Raw genomic sequence first — 15203 nt, 5'->3', positions numbered from 1 at the left:
TATTTTTATAAAAAATTATTTTTATTTTTGACAATTACGTTCATGTACAGAACGTATTGCAATCGCATCCACCCTCACCCCATTATCCTTTCTACTAGTCCCTGTCCTTCCCACGTTTTTTTTTTTTTTAACTTTCACATATCTGAATCTCTTAAAGTATTTCGCGGTGTGCAGGGCTTACCTTAAATTCAAAAAATGCGAGCGCTTGCGTTTATATCCCACACTCAAAGACTGGGGTTCCGAGCTGCTGCTGTTCACCTTCCCGGCACACTGTGGCGCAATAGAAACAGCGCACGGCGGGAGCAGCGGCTGCAGCTCTTCTTGGCTCGGGGAGGCGGGGAGGCGGGGAGGCGGGGGGGCGGGGGGGTCGTTCCCAGAATGCACCTTGTATCAACACGGCGGCGGCGGCGGCTTCCCGAAGTCCGGGCGTTTGGCGGAGTGGCACACAACCGGAGCACTCTCCCGCCAGTCGGTATTGTGGGGCGACTGCGACCATGGCGGAGTCGGCGCCTGCTCGGGTAAGGCGCGCCGGCCGGGCAGCGAGGGCGCCGGGGGAGACAGCGCCCTGGCAGGGGCGGGGCTTGCGGAGCTCGGTTCCCTCCGCGGCCGTTGGCGCCGGCGGCTGCCGCCCTCCCTCCCGACGACCCTCAGCCTCCGCCCGCTCGCTCCCTCGGAGCCTTCTGCGCAGGGCTCGGAGCCTTGGCCCCCTGCGTCTTCCCATAGAAACTTCTGCGAAGCTTGTTGAATTGTTTGTGATTGCGCCCACATATTTCCCTGCTTCGTGCCAACTAGGGACTCGTTTTCTGAGTTGGAGTGATGGCGCGGTTTAAAACCGCCTTTGAGCTCAGCTGCGGGAGACTCCGGGACTTACGGCTTCTCTCCGACCAGTGGGTTTTGGTCCGGATGCCGTGTTCTGTCGTAGATTTCTGTACTGAGTTTGCAGCTACAGGTTGAAACCAGGCGGGGCCACCTCTCCTTGGGGACAGGTGTACTTACAGAGCTGTAGATGGGCAGTATTATCTGCTTTCCCCCTCTTCCAGCTATTCAGGGAATGGGAAGTCACTGAAAATTGGTTTGAGGAATAGCTCAGCGCTCACCTCTTTCGGCAGCCTGTGCTCATCTCTCTAGGCCTTTGTCTCCTTAACTTGAATTGAGAATGTTGGATTCGTTGTTAAAGAAATTTCTAATTTTTTTTTTTTTATGGCTCCGGTCTTCTTATACCTTGGCACAGTAGCGATTAACTTAGGAAAAGGGCAGGATAAACGGAACCTAACTGGCTTTTTGTTGTTGAGACAGAGCCTCCCTCTGTAGTACAGGCTGATCTGGAGCTGGTGACAGTCTTTCCTACTCGGTCTCCCCAGTGGTAGGATTACAGGTGTGAGCCATTATGCTCGCTTTTGATTGGTGGTGGTTGTGTTTTGGGTCACAGTCACATGCGCCTCAGCCTAGCCTATCCGAGATGATCTTAAACTCCCACCTCTGACTCCCAAGTGCAGCGATTACAAGCACAAGCCTTTTTCTTGTCTAATTTATTTTTAATCTTTCAAAATAAGGTCTTGACCTGTAGTCCCGGCTGCCTGGGACTAGCTATGTAGACAACGTTAGCTTTGAATTGCCTCTGCAACCCTAGTGCTAGTTAGACTCCCTGCTAGGCAAACAGGGAGAGGGGGCCATGGTTAGATAATAAAGGTGGCAAATTTCCAAGATCTTCCTCACCCTCCCTACTTGAGATAAGCCTGGAAGCCTAAATCAAGGGCTTTTAGGATTTTGTCTCCCATCGCTTCTGATGGACTGCTCAACACGTTCAAGGCACAACAGTTCTGGGCCAATCAACCATCTTCAAATGGAACGACCCTAAGTTAGAGGAGGAAAACTCTTGAGAGGCTTTAAAAGCTCCAGCCTCAGAAACAAACAAAAACAGTTTTCTGGGTACCCTCTGCTTTGCAGAGGGTCCTTTTCTCTGGGTGTCTGTTGTACACGTTTCCTTGTCCCCCAATCAATACTTTTCTTCAACTGCGGATTCTGTCAGTAGCGTTTGAAATTTTTCTGATGCTACTAATGGAGCTTAAGATTTTTCTTGGTTTTAGTTCTCTAACTGGCAGAGAAGACAAACCCGGTCCAGACCCCTAGGCTGTCTCATCCCCAGACTCCTAGATAGTGTCAGAGGATCACCCTTGTGCTCCTTTGTTTTTGAATTGAGTTTTACTGCAGCATTTTGGGTTCAGAAACTTTGGGATCCTGAGATATCTCTTTGTGAAAGAAAAAACAAAGGAAATTTGTGTTGAAAACTTTGCCTTGCCTAGAATTGGCTGTGGTTTGTCTAGGAAATGGGTAAGAACTAGTTTGGAGTGCACTGAAAGATTTATCAGGGTTTACTTTCAAGCAGTTAACGCTCTCCTGGGAAACTAGTGTTGGCAGCATCTGCATCTGGCTCCTTTAAGACACAGACGCGGTCTTGAAAGGGTTTTTCTTTAGACGAGATGAGCACTGGCGTGGCGTGGGAGGACCAGTAGACTCCACTTCTCGTTATCCCACTCCTGGTTGTGCCTCACCAACAGACCTCTTTGAGATGAAGCAATAAAGGTCCACCAAAATCCCAGCTAGACTTGAACTTACAGTTTTGACATTGTAGAATTTATTCAAACTGTTCTTAAACATGTTTGTATTCTCAGACATCTCTCTTCAGGTGAGGATTCTCTACTGCTAAGCCAAATTCATGTCCTAATAATAACAACTGAAAATAAAAAATACTGAGGAAGAAAACCCTATGTAAATGATATTTGAAATGTATAATAAATCATAAACCCATCATTTTATGTGATAATTTAAGAAAAGCATAATAAATTTTATAACCCAAAAGTAGAAAGCCTGAACTCTTAAAACATGAACAGAGTTGTGAAGCCAATTTTGAGAGCATTTGCTGAACAATGTATTTGATAAAATTTAAGAAATCAAGAGACTTTGGGGGAAAAAACTAAAGATGGGACTTGAGGGCAACACTGGGGCAAACAGTAAACTTTTTTTTTTTTTGTTTTTTTTTGGTCAGGGTTTCACAATGTAGGTAGCTGTGTCTCTAGGAATTTGATGTATAGACCAGGCTGGCCTTGAACTCACAGAGATCCCCTTGGCTTTGCCTCTCAAATGCTGGGATTAAGTGCCTGACTGAATAGGACAGTAACTTATTGAGCAATTAATGACAAATAATTAAACTACACGACAGCATTGATATAGAACTTAGGAAGAAGAGATCAGAAATCAGTGATCTTTATAAATATACTTTTCATAATTGCTAAAACTAAAAAGTCGGTTACAATTGATGGAGGAAGGTCATTGGTTAAAAAATAAAGAAACTGCTTGGTTCTCATAGGTTAGAACATAGGTGGGTGGAGTAACAGAACAGAATGCTGGGAGGAAGAGGAAGTGAGCTCAGACTCAATAGCTCCTCTCAGAGCCAGACGCGATGAAGCAAGCCAGCAGGTCAGACATGCTGAATCTTTCCTGGTAAGCACACCTAGCGGTGCTACACAGATTATTAGAAATGGGCTAAATTAATACGTGAGAATTAGCCTAGAAGAGGCTAGATATAATGGGCCAGGCAGTGTTTAAATGAATACAGTTTGTGTGTTGTTATCGGGTATAAAGCTAACCATGTGGGAGCCGGGCAGGACAAAAAGCAGGCCCACAGCTCCTACTACATACAATAAATATAATTGAATTAAGAAGCAAAGATTATAAGGATGGAAAAATTCAGTCTTCATTTTGGAAAAATCCAAAAGGTAAGTCAATACAAGAAATTAAGTATAGAAGGATATGAGAGCAATTTGACTAATTAAAAGAACTAGTGTTACTAATAATACTAATTAAAAGAAACAGCTTAGAAGTGTATCACTGCCAGAGATCGGAAATCCTCCTGCACTAATAATAAAAAAGATTAAAAGTTCTATCTTGAAATGACATCTGCTAATTACATAGCTTCAGACATATTTGAAAATTGACAAAATTCACCATTATTTAGAATATTCAAATACAATGTAGTATTTTATCTAGCAGAAAGAAGTCGTGAGGATGTGGCACACCCAGCAGCACTCTTGCCGTAGTCGAGCCTTGAAGCGCAGCTAGTATGACCAAGAAAATGAGTTTTCAATTTTTTTAGTTTAGTTGATTATGATGACTCACGCCTTTAATCCCAGCATTTGGGAGGTAGAAACAGGTGGATCTCTGTGAGCTCTATGCCGTCTGATCTGTACTATGTGTTCCAGGCCAGCCAGAGCTGTATAGAAGATCTTGTCTCAAAAAAGGGAAAACTTTCCCCCAAATGGGAATAGGGTAGAGAACTGGGGAAAGGCATATGTTCAAATCATTATTAATATTTGTTTAATTTTGATTTTATTTATATTTATTTACTTATTATTCAAGACGGGTTTTTTGTGTAGCCGTGACTGTTCTGGAACTCACTCTGTAGGCCAGGCTGGCTTCAAACTCACAGGGATCTGCCTGCTCTGTCTCCCAAGTGCTGGGATTAAAGGTGTGCACCACCATTGCCTTGCTATTTTATCCATTTTCCACCAGCATGTAATATCTTTGTATAATGATACAGTATAGATAAAATAAGGAAGGAGGGAGCGCCTGGAAAGATGGCTCCATGGTCTAGAGCACTTGTTACTCTTGCGGAGTTCAGTTCCCAGCACCTATATGGTGACTCAAAACCATCAGAAACTCCAGTTCTAGAGGATCTAATAATGTTCTCTTCTTTTCTTCACTGGTCCAGCCACGTATGTGATGCCCATATGTACATGCAGACCGAACATTCATAAAATAAAAAGTACAAAGGAAAAGACACCTATTAGAACTGGAAGTATGTTCACCCAAGTCTGACTTAGGGTTAGATGTGGTCTTAGACTTTGGGTTGGGGCTGTTGAAGACTTGGATCCATCTACCTCTGCATGTATTTAGGATTCTTCACGTATCGGCTTGCCTGTGACTGCCCCACTCACAGAGAGGGAGCATAGACATGAGGCTTTCTCTGCTTTGATTTCAGATTTGTGAGCAAAGTAGATGTGTCTTTAAGTCACTAAATTTTGGGATGGGTTGATGCATAGCAAGAGTTGTCTGTAATAGAAAGTTAGGGAATATGTTAAAATATTGAACATGCTAAAAATTCCTTCAAATGCAGTAAATATGAATCAAACATTTTTTTTTCCTAAAAATGTTGTTTCTCAAACTTTTCTGTAGAATTTGATACATTTCCAAACACAGTCTCTGAAGATACCTTTGTGAAACTCTTGATGTTTGTAGAATATCAGTGCCAAAAGAAGCCAAGATACTACTGTGAAATAGAGATGGGAATTGTCTTAGTACGTGCCAATAATTACTGTGCAGCTAGAATTAATAAGGTCAAAATACTGATAAAGTGACAGAAAAATTAACCCATAGAAATGAACGAAAGATGGCGGAAACAGACTGAAAGGGAAAAGAACTTGGTTTATGGTCGAGAATGGCCTTACAGATTAGTAGGTAAATGTTGAATATTTGTACTGAATATTTATTTATTTATTTATTTATTTATTTATTTATTACTTATACAGTATTCTGTCTGCTTGTATGCCTGCAGGCCAGAAGAGGGCACCAGACCTCATTACAGATGGTTGTGAGCCACCATGTGGTTGCTGGGAATTGAACTCAGGACCTTTGGAAGAGCAGGCAGTGCTCTTAACCGCTGAGTCATCTCTCCAGCCCCAGTACTGAATATTTTGTGAGTCTTACTGGCTGACTTGGGACTCACTATGTAGACCAGGATAGACTTAAACTCACGAAGATCCGCCTGTGCTGTGATTAAAGGCATGTGCCAACAGGCCTGGCCTGTTTCTGTTTGTTTATTTCGTGGGTAGTGAGTGTGCCATTTCACCATGTGATTGGTTGTCAGATGCCGGCTCCGGGAGTCAGTTCTGTGCTTCCACCATGTGGATCCCTGAGACCAAACTTTTGGCCTTTACTGCTGAGCAATCTCACCAACCCAACAATGGCTTTAAAAATTGTTCTTTACACTTATTTATTTACTCTGTGTGTGTGTGTGTGTGTGTGTGTGTGTGTGTGTGTATACGTGTGCACACATGAGTGTAGAGGGCAGAGGACAATTTGAGGGAAAAGCTTAACTTTATGATGATATTTTATCTATTCTGATATTTTTCAAAATTATATGTAGATATGCAATATATGTAACTTTTTCTTTCTTCCCTCCTTATGTTTGTTTGAGAGACTGGGCTTCTTGTAGCCTATGCTGGCCTTGAACTTGCTGTGTAGTGGATAACCTTGAATTTTTAACTCTACTGCCTCCTTTTCAAGTACAGGGATTACAGGCATACAACCTGGTTTATGTGGTGGTGATTCAGATTGAGGTCAGGGCTTTGTGCGTGCAGGTGAGCATGATATCAACAGAGCTGCATACCCGGCCCCACATGAAATTTTCAGTATCTTTCTTAAGATTTCTATTGCTGTGATGAAACACCTTAACCAAAAAGCACGTTGTGGAGGAAAAGGGCTTATTTGGCTTATACTTTCATAACATTGTTCGTCACTGAAGGAAGTCAGGGCAGGAACCTGGAGGCAGAAATTGAAGCAGAGACCATGGAGGGGTGCTGCTCACTCCCTGGCCTGCTCTCCATGGCTTGTTCAGCCTGCTTTCTTATAGAACCCAGGATCACCTGCCCAGGGGTTGCCCCACTATAATGGACTGGGCCTTCCTATACCAGTCACTAATTAGGGAAACACCCTACAGGCTTCCTGCACCGTGATCTTACTGAGGCTTTTCTCAATATAGGCTCCCTCCTCTCCAGTGACTCCAGCTTATGTCAAGTTCATATAAAACTAGCCAGCACAGATCAGAATAAAAAGTATGTTTGGATTTGTTTTTTTGTTTTAAGGAAGCTAGCTCGGAGTCTGGTCTTGGTCTTGCTTTCTTTATTTGATATTGGAAGTGACCTTGTCTCACTGCCCTCGTATCCTCAACCCTACAGCACAGGAGGAAACGGCGTTCCACACCGTTAGCTCCCGCCACACAGCCTTCACAAACAGCAGAGAAAAACCCATATTTTCAGACCACAGAAATCTCACTTTGGACAGTGGTGGCCGCTATTCAGGCTGTGGAGAAGAAGATGGAATCCCAGGCTGCCCGACTACAGAGTCTTGAGGGACGAGCAGGGACAGCCGAGAAGAAGCTGGCTGACTTTGAGAAGACAGCTGTAGAGTTCAGCAACCAGCTGGAGGGCAAGTGGGCCGTGCTGGGGACCCTGCTGCAGGAGTACGGGCTGCTGCAGCGGCGGCTGGAGAACGTGGAGAACCTGCTGCGCAACAGGAACTTCTGGGTCCTGCGGCTTCCCCCAGGCAGCAAAGGGGAGACCCCCAAGGTAGAATCTCTAAGTTTAAAAGTTAGGAAAGAAGGGGAGCTCAGCCCTAGATTAGTCAAGATGTTAAGTCACTGGCTCGCACTCATGATATGAGTCAAAGTGCTTATTTCCTGTGGCTTTCAATTGCAGGTGTCCGAATCCCTTGAGAATGATGAGGTCTGTTTCTCGGAACAGGAGTGGGAGAACCTGGAGGACTGGCAGAAGGAGCTCTACAGGAATGTCATGGAGAGCAACTATGAGACTCTGGTCTCTCTGAGTGAGTGGCAGTTTTCTCCCTGAATTCTCTCAGAGCCCTCGTGATTGCACCCAGGACTCTGCCTGGCTCTTGCCCTCTGCTCCTGAGCTGGAAGGAGGAATGAGTCTCCAGGTCCTCTCACCTGCAGAGACTTGAGAAGGTCTCTGGGTTGAGCCTTTTCTGTTTCTTCTCTGTGGTAACCCAATCGCTTCTTGAAGTTATTTATGATATTATTGCTGAAGTATAATATAGGCATTTTCTACATAGCTATGAAGTATTAGTTACTTTTCTGTTTCTGTGTAAGACACTGACCAAGGCAACTTGTAGGAAAAAAGTTTATTTGGGGCTTATGGTTTAGAGGGTTAGTTAGACTCTTTGGTGGCCAAGCAGAGATAAGAGGTAGCAAGCGACTAAAACAGCCCTGAGAGCTCCTACCTTGAATTGGAAAACTAACTCAAGCTGGCTTCAGTCTTTTGAAACCTTAAAGCCCTGTCCCCTCTTCCCCCCACCAACTTGCCTCCTCTAACAAGGCCACACTCAACTTTTACCAAACAAGTTCCACTAATGGGCAACAAAGTTTTCAGGCATATGACTCTATGGGGCCATTCTCCTTCAAACCACCACAAATATAATAAACTTTATTTATTTGTTTGAGAGAAAAAAAAAAACCCTCTATGTAGCCCTGGCTGTCCTGGAACTCATTCTGGAGATCAGGCTGGTCTTGCTGAGGTGGCTCAGTGGGTAGAAGTGCTTGCTATAAAGCCTGATAACCTGCATTCAATTCCATGATGGAAGGAGACAACTGACTCCTTAAAGCGGCTGTAACAGGTTTTCTTTTGGACCACCAACCAGCTCCCAAATCATGACACAGAAATTTACTAGCAATTTTGAATGCTTGTCCTTATCTTATGCTTGTCCCACTAGCTCTTCTTCCCCCCCCCGCCCCAGGGTTTCTCTGTGTTTTTGGAGCCTGTCCTGGAACTAGCTCTTGTAGACCAGGCTGGCCTCAAACTCACAGAGATCCGCCTGCCTCTGCCTCCCGAGTGCTGGGATTAAAGTTGTGCACCACCACTGCCCGGCATCCTGCTAGCTCTTACAACTTAATTTAACTTGTGTTCTCATCTGTGTTTTGCCTCAAGGCTTTTACCTTCTTTCTATACGGCCTGCTTTCACTGCTTTTACCATATCTGGTTGGCAGCTGCCTAACTTGTCCTGGGCATCCATCCTCTCTTCTTCCCTCTCTCCTCTCCTCCTCTCTCTTTGTTCTCTTGAGCTGAGCCTAGATTCTTCCTCCTACTTATTCTGTCTGCCCACCAACCCCACCTATCTCTCTCCTTCCTTTCTATTGGCCATTCAGCTTTTTATTAGACCAGTCAGATGCCTTAGGCAGATAAGGTGAAACAGCAGCATATCTTTACATAATTAACAAGTGCAGCATAGTCAAATATAACACATCTTTATGAAGGGGGAAGTCATGTGGGATTCCCCTCTGAATGCTGTAAATATTGCTTAATAAAGAAACTGGAGCTGGACGGTGGTGGCACACGCTTTTAATCCCAGCACTCGGGAGGCAGAGGCAGGCGGATCTCTAGGAGTTCGAGGCCAGCCTGGTCTACAAGAGCTAGTTCCGGGACAGGCACCAAAGCTACAGAAAAACCCTGTCTCGAAAAAAACAAAAAATAAAAATAAAAAGAAAGAAAAAACTGAGTTCAATTCCCAGCAACCACATGGTGGCTCACAACCATCTGTACTGAGATCTGGCGCCCTCCTCTGGTGTGCAGGCATACATCGAGGTAGAATGTTGTATACATAATAAATAAAAAAAAAGAAAAAAGAAACTGGCTTGGCCTGATAGGGTAGAACAGAGCTAGATGGGGAAAACTAAACTGAATGCTGGGAGAAAGGAGGGCAGGGTTAGAGAAAAACCATGGAGCCACAGGAGACAGATGTGCTGAAACTTTGCTTGTAGGCCACAACCTCATGGTGATGCACAGATTAATGGAGATGGATTAAATTAAGATGTAAGAGTTAGCAAATAAGAAGCTAGAGCTAATGGGCCAAGCAGTGATTTAAATAATACAGTTTCTGTGTGATTATTTTGGGGCTGAGCAGCCAGGAACCAACAAGCGTCCTCCTCCAACATCTTTACATAGTTAAACAAATGTAGCATGTCTTTACACAGTTACATTCCACAGGTTTCTTTCTGGTCTCCACTTGTATTGAGATATGCAGTATAGGCTGACAACCCATTTTCTTGGCAATTAATTAGCGAGCATCATTACCAGCCACTGTGGTCTCCGTGTTTGTTTGGTAGACTGGAAGTGTTTTGTATAAAATATTACTAATACATGCTGTATAACAAATGTATTCTTTTCTTGTTAGATAGATGCTTTTTAAATGTGGGTCCTTGGAGAAATACCAAGGAGGCCACTGACTGGACCAGATCCATGAGGGTGAGAAAAGTCAAAGTTGGTCAAAGAGGTGACCATGTTACCCCAAATGGGTTATATACTCTCTTGAGGCTGTTTTCCTGTGCCACAGAGCCTGCCTTACCTGGAATGGCCTCAGCAAAGAGGCTGGGGGATGAAATTAGGCACTGTGGAAGGAATCCTTTGAAAAACTTGAGCTGTATGGGCAGAGGTGATGGTGCTATGTGGACACTGGCGCATGAGCTAGTCGCCCTAATGAAGGAACAGCAGAACTTAGGGTCAGCTCATGCTGGCAAGGATGCAAAGCAAGGAGAACATGCCTCCATTGCTGGTAGGAGTGCAAACTTAGCCACTTTGGAAATCAATATGGCAGTTTCTCAGAAAATTGGGAATTGATCTACCTCAAGACCCAGCTGTACTACTCTTGGGCCTATACCCAAAGGATGCTCCATTATACCACAAGGACACTTGCACAGCTCTGTTCTTAGCAGCTTTATTCATAAAAGCCAGAAACTAGAAACAATCAAGATGTTCCTCAACTAAAGAATGGATAAAGAAAGTGTGGTACGTTTACACAACGGACTGGTATTACCCAGTCATTAAAAATAATGACATCTTGAAATTTCCATTGGCCAGAGGAGAAATGGCAGTAGCCTTATCTGGGTCTTTTTAACTGTTAGTATTGATTCCCTAGCATTGGTCGTTTGTTCGGTGGCATCTGACCAGGGTGCTGCAAGTTTACTCTGGTGGACTCACACTGTATCTTTTCCAACCCAGAGGTCCTTGGCCAGCCAGAAGAAGAAGTGGAATTGGGTGCAGAGATGGTGGGTGACTTGGTAGAAGAAGGTACCCACCTGGGTGAGTAGTTCTAGAGTGTTCGTCTGTCTTCTTTCTCCATCCCTACCGTTCGGGTTCCGATAGCTTATAGGGAGTGTGCCCACAGCTGAACTGCCAAATAGTACCTATAATTTCATCTGGCATGTGCAGGTTGTGGACTCCTGTTTGGTTTTGTTGTTTTTGTTGTGTTATTTATTTATTCATTCATTCATTCATGTATGTATGTATGTATGTATGTATGTATGTATGTATGTATGTATGTGGGGTTTCTCTGTGTAGCCCTGGCTGTCCTGGACTCCTGTTTGGTTTTGTTGTTTTTGTTGTGTTATTTATTTATTCATTCGTTCATTCATTCATTCATTTATTTGTTTATTTATTTATTTATTTATTTATTTATGTGGGGTTTCTCTGTGTAGTCCTGGCTGTCCTGGAACTCCTTTGTAGACCAGGCTGGCCTCAAACTCAGAGATATACCTGCATCTGCCTTCCTGATCCTAGGAGCTTCCACCACCCAGCTTATTTGTTTTTAAAGTTTTTTTTCATTTTTATTTATATGTGTGCATGTATGTGTGACTGTATGAGGTGTGTGGGGTATCCACGGAGCGCAGAAGATGGGGTAGAACCTCCCTGAGCTGGAGTTATAGATGATTGGGAGCCACCTGGTGTGGGTGTTGGGAACAAGTGCTCTTGTTCTGCAGGCCATCTCTCTGGCCTCTGTCTGTTTTTGAGGCAAGTCTTACTACGTAGTCCACGATAGCCTGGACTTACTATGTAACTCAGGCTGGCTTTGAACTCATGATCCTCCTGATTCTACCTCCTGAGTAGGATTACAGAACTGTTCTAGATGGTTCTTAACCCCTGTCAGTCTTTGGAGTATTGCAGACTGTGTAGCATGCTTTTTCATGCCCTATAAGTAATATACATAGTAGGCTGTGGTTAGAGTGAGCGGTGGAGGGTGGGCAACAAGTCACAGGACCAAGGGAAAAAGAAATGAGGAGAGGTGTTTAAGCAGAACATCCAGGAAGAACAAAATAATATTATTTTACTAGTTTATGTGCATGGTGTTTTTTCTGTTTGCCTGTGTACTCCATGCTTGAAGTGTAGAAGGTATCAAATCTCTTGAAACTGGAGTTACTGATGGTTGTGGCCACCATGTGGGTACTGGGAATTGGACTTGAGTCCTCTGCAGGAACAGCTGCTGCTCTTAACTACCAAGTCATTCCTCGTGCTCCTAGTTGTGTGGTTTTCAAACTATTAGTTTAGTGTTAAACGCAGGGCCTTGCACATGCTAGGCAAGCATCTGCGGCTAGGCGTTATCTTCAGCCCCTTTTTATTTTTTATTTATTTATTTATTTATTTTGGTTTTTCGAGGCAGGGTTTCTCTGTGGTTTTGGAGCCTGTCCTGGAACTAGCTCTTGTAGACCAGGCTGGTCTCGAACTCACAGAGATCCTCCCAAGTGCTGGGATTAAAGGCTGGTCTCGAACTCACAGAGATCCTCCCAAGTGCTGGGATTAAAGGCTGGTCTCGAACTCACAGAGATCCTCCCAAGTGCTGGGATTAAAGGCTGGTCTCGAACTCACAGAGATCCTCCCAAGTGCTGGGATTAAAGGCGTGCGCCACCACCGCCCGGCTTTCAGCCCCTTTTTAAAAAATCTTTTTAAATTTTTGATATAGGGAGTTTGAGGTCAGCCTGATCTACAGAGCGAGTTCCAGGACAGCCAGAGTTGTTACACAGAGAAACCATGTTTTCAAAAAACAAAAACAAAACAAAATTTAGATAGGGTCTCACTTAGTTGCCCACACTGGTCTTGAACTTGCCCTGCAGCCTAAGCAATCTATTAACTTGTGACTCTCTTGACTCATCTTTCTGAGTAGCTGAGGTTACGTAAATGCCTGTATCACCAGGCCCATCTTCAAAGTTGTTATTTTAACACTTTTGAACCAAGTGGTTATAGTGTATTTTGTCATTTTTCTTAGAGTTTAAGCACCAGCTTATAGATAAGTTTGGAGAACTATAATAACGTTGTTGTCTAAGAGTAAGATGCTGAGATCCTCCTCCGGATCGTCCTAATTCAATCATCCTAAGAAGCTTTGTTTTGAGTCTTCCTGAAGTCCCCAAGCATTTGGTTCTGGACACACCAAAAGTACTGGAATATAATCTTTTGTTGGTTTTTTTCCTTGCAGCAGATAGGGCCATGGTTAAACAGGAGGTGCTGTACAAGCAGGAGGACCCTGCAGGTCTGCCCAGCATGTTTTCCAGTGCTGCTGAACAGCAGGCTTTCTTTGGCGTGGAGCAGGCGATGTTCTGGAATAGTCCAGGAGATTCTGCCCTTTTGGAATCAGGCCCTGGGGACTCTAATCCTGAGTCTGTTGAGGGCAGTAGAAACCCTGCCCCTAGTAGAAAATTGGACTGCCCCCGAAAACAGAAGTCTCAGAGGCAGGTACAATTGGGTCAGGAGTGTGGACAGGGCCTGAAGGTGAAAAGGGACAGCAGCCCATACAAGTGTTCTGAATGCCAGATCAGCTTCCGCTACAAGCAGCAGCTGACTGCACATATGCAGAGCCACGTGGGCAGAGAGTCTTACTCGGCCACAGAACCAGAGGAGAGCCTCAGGCCCAGGCCGCGACTGAAACCACAGGCCAAAAAGTCGAAGCTGCATCAGTGTGATGTGTGCCACAGGAGCTTCAGCTGCAAGGTCAGCCTGGCGACCCACCAGCGCTGCCACCAGCAGGAGGGCCCCAGCGCGAGCCCTCATATCCAGGAGAGATTCTCACCTAACAGCTTAGTCGCTCTGCCTGGCCACATCCCGTGGAGAAAAAGTCGGAGTTCTCTCATCTGTGGGTACTGTGGCAAGAGTTTCAGCCACCCGTCTGACCTGGTGCGGCACCAGCGCATCCACACTGGCGAGCGGCCCTACAGCTGCCCCGAGTGTGAGAAGAGCTTTGTCCAGAAGCAGCATCTGCTGCAGCACCAGAAGATTCACCAGCGGGAGCGGGGTGGGCTGGCTCCAGAGCATGGAAGGCCCAATGGCCTGCTTTAAGGTTGCCAGCCCCTCACCGTCGGGGGTGGAGGGGTGTGGCGTGAGTCCCCCGCAGAGACACTACAAAGTTAGGCTGACTTCTTCCTGAGGAAAATTGTTTCTTCTTTGCCCCCCCTTGGCTAAGCACAAAGGCTAGTCTGAGACACAGGAGAGATCTGTGCCCCAGCCTCTGCCATCTTGGCCCTGCTACTGGGTTTACTGTTTCTTTAGCCTTTCAGGTCCTTGGCTTTCTCCTTTCTGGTGCACTGTCACGCCACAGGAACTGGGGATCAGTTCCAGGGCCCACCCTAGCATTTCACACGTCTTCCCACAGTTGAATGGGGCCACAGGTATGTGGAGAGTTCCGGGAAGTATTACCCTCTACTTCCCTTCCTTTTTCAGCCTCCTTGTTAAAAACTAGTATAAATAATTTAAACGAACTGCTTAGGTTGTTCTAAAGACCTCTTTTTGGAGTTAGATTCTTGTTGATTTTTTTAAAATATAGCTCAAAACTTGTTTTATAAATTTCAAGAGTTGTAGACATTGTTCCTAACATGGGAACTGAGCCTACCCTCCAGGAGGGAATAGTTTATGGGCTCTTTTAGCCCACCCACACTTAACATAGGCCAGAGAGCCAAGACACACTGCTGGGTTCCCTCAGTGGGTTGCAGAGTGCACTCAGATGGGGCTAGTTTTCTCAGGTGGGCCAAGAAGAAGAAGCCCCTGAAGCCCCTGCTGGAGTAAAGACTTCTTTGAAGAAGCTGAGAGCTCAGTTCTGGGAGTTTGCTGTCTCATACTCTACCCCCTTTTTGCCCCTGGCTTTGCTGTGTTTCTGCGGCTCTGGGGGCAGGGAGTAGAAGGCAGAGCTGGATTCCTACACCAGGTGTCACTTGAGGTTCAGATTAGATCTCCAGTGTCTCTCCCAGAAATGGAGAAAAAGCACAGATGCTTGTCTCAGGAGTGTTGAGTACCTGCCCCACTGTCATTTGGGGAGGGAGGTGAGAGTGGGTTCCTTGGTCACATGTGAATGTATCCTTGAATGTTTTACTATGTCTGGAATAAATCTTGTTACTTGTATTAAAAAAATATCACATGGGATGTTTTCTGTTTATCAAGACTTGTCACCAGGAGTCAAATGAGGAGAGGTTCCTCACCAGGAAACCTAGCCTGACCCTATGACCATCATGCCTCACAGCTCAGACACTGGACCAGGGATACTGTTGCTGCTACAGTTTTACACTTTAATGTCAAGGTTAGGTTCTGTTTCCCTGTTCCCAG

General features: G+C 45.0%; 1 protein-coding gene across 2 annotated transcripts; it reads left to right on the top strand.

Moving 5' to 3' along the window:
- The first annotated feature begins 383 nt into the window (after window positions 1–383).
- Window positions 384–14977, top strand: LOC130881935 (zinc finger protein 212-like). Of its 2 annotated transcripts, none has more exons than XM_057781799.1 (5): window positions 384–518; window positions 7014–7403; window positions 7533–7659; window positions 10845–10925; window positions 13093–14977. In XM_057781799.1, exons 1-5 carry the CDS (start codon window positions 495–497, stop codon window positions 13944–13946), a joined length of 1476 nt encoding a protein of 491 aa, XP_057637782.1. In that variant the 5' UTR covers window positions 384–494; the 3' UTR covers window positions 13947–14977. The 2 variants fall into 2 exon arrangements, with proteins under 2 accessions (XP_057637782.1, XP_057637774.1); XM_057781791.1 differs by having other exon boundaries at window positions 13090–14977.
- The last annotated feature ends 226 nt before the right edge of the window (window positions 14978–15203 follow it).

The sequence above is a fragment of the Chionomys nivalis genome, chromosome 1 (genome assembly GCF_950005125.1).
Source record: "Chionomys nivalis chromosome 1, mChiNiv1.1, whole genome shotgun sequence".
Classification (NCBI taxonomy): Eukaryota; Metazoa; Chordata; class Mammalia; order Rodentia; family Cricetidae; genus Chionomys; species Chionomys nivalis.
The sequence above is the reverse complement of the archived record's forward strand: the minus strand, read 5'-3'. Positions and strand labels throughout refer to the sequence as shown.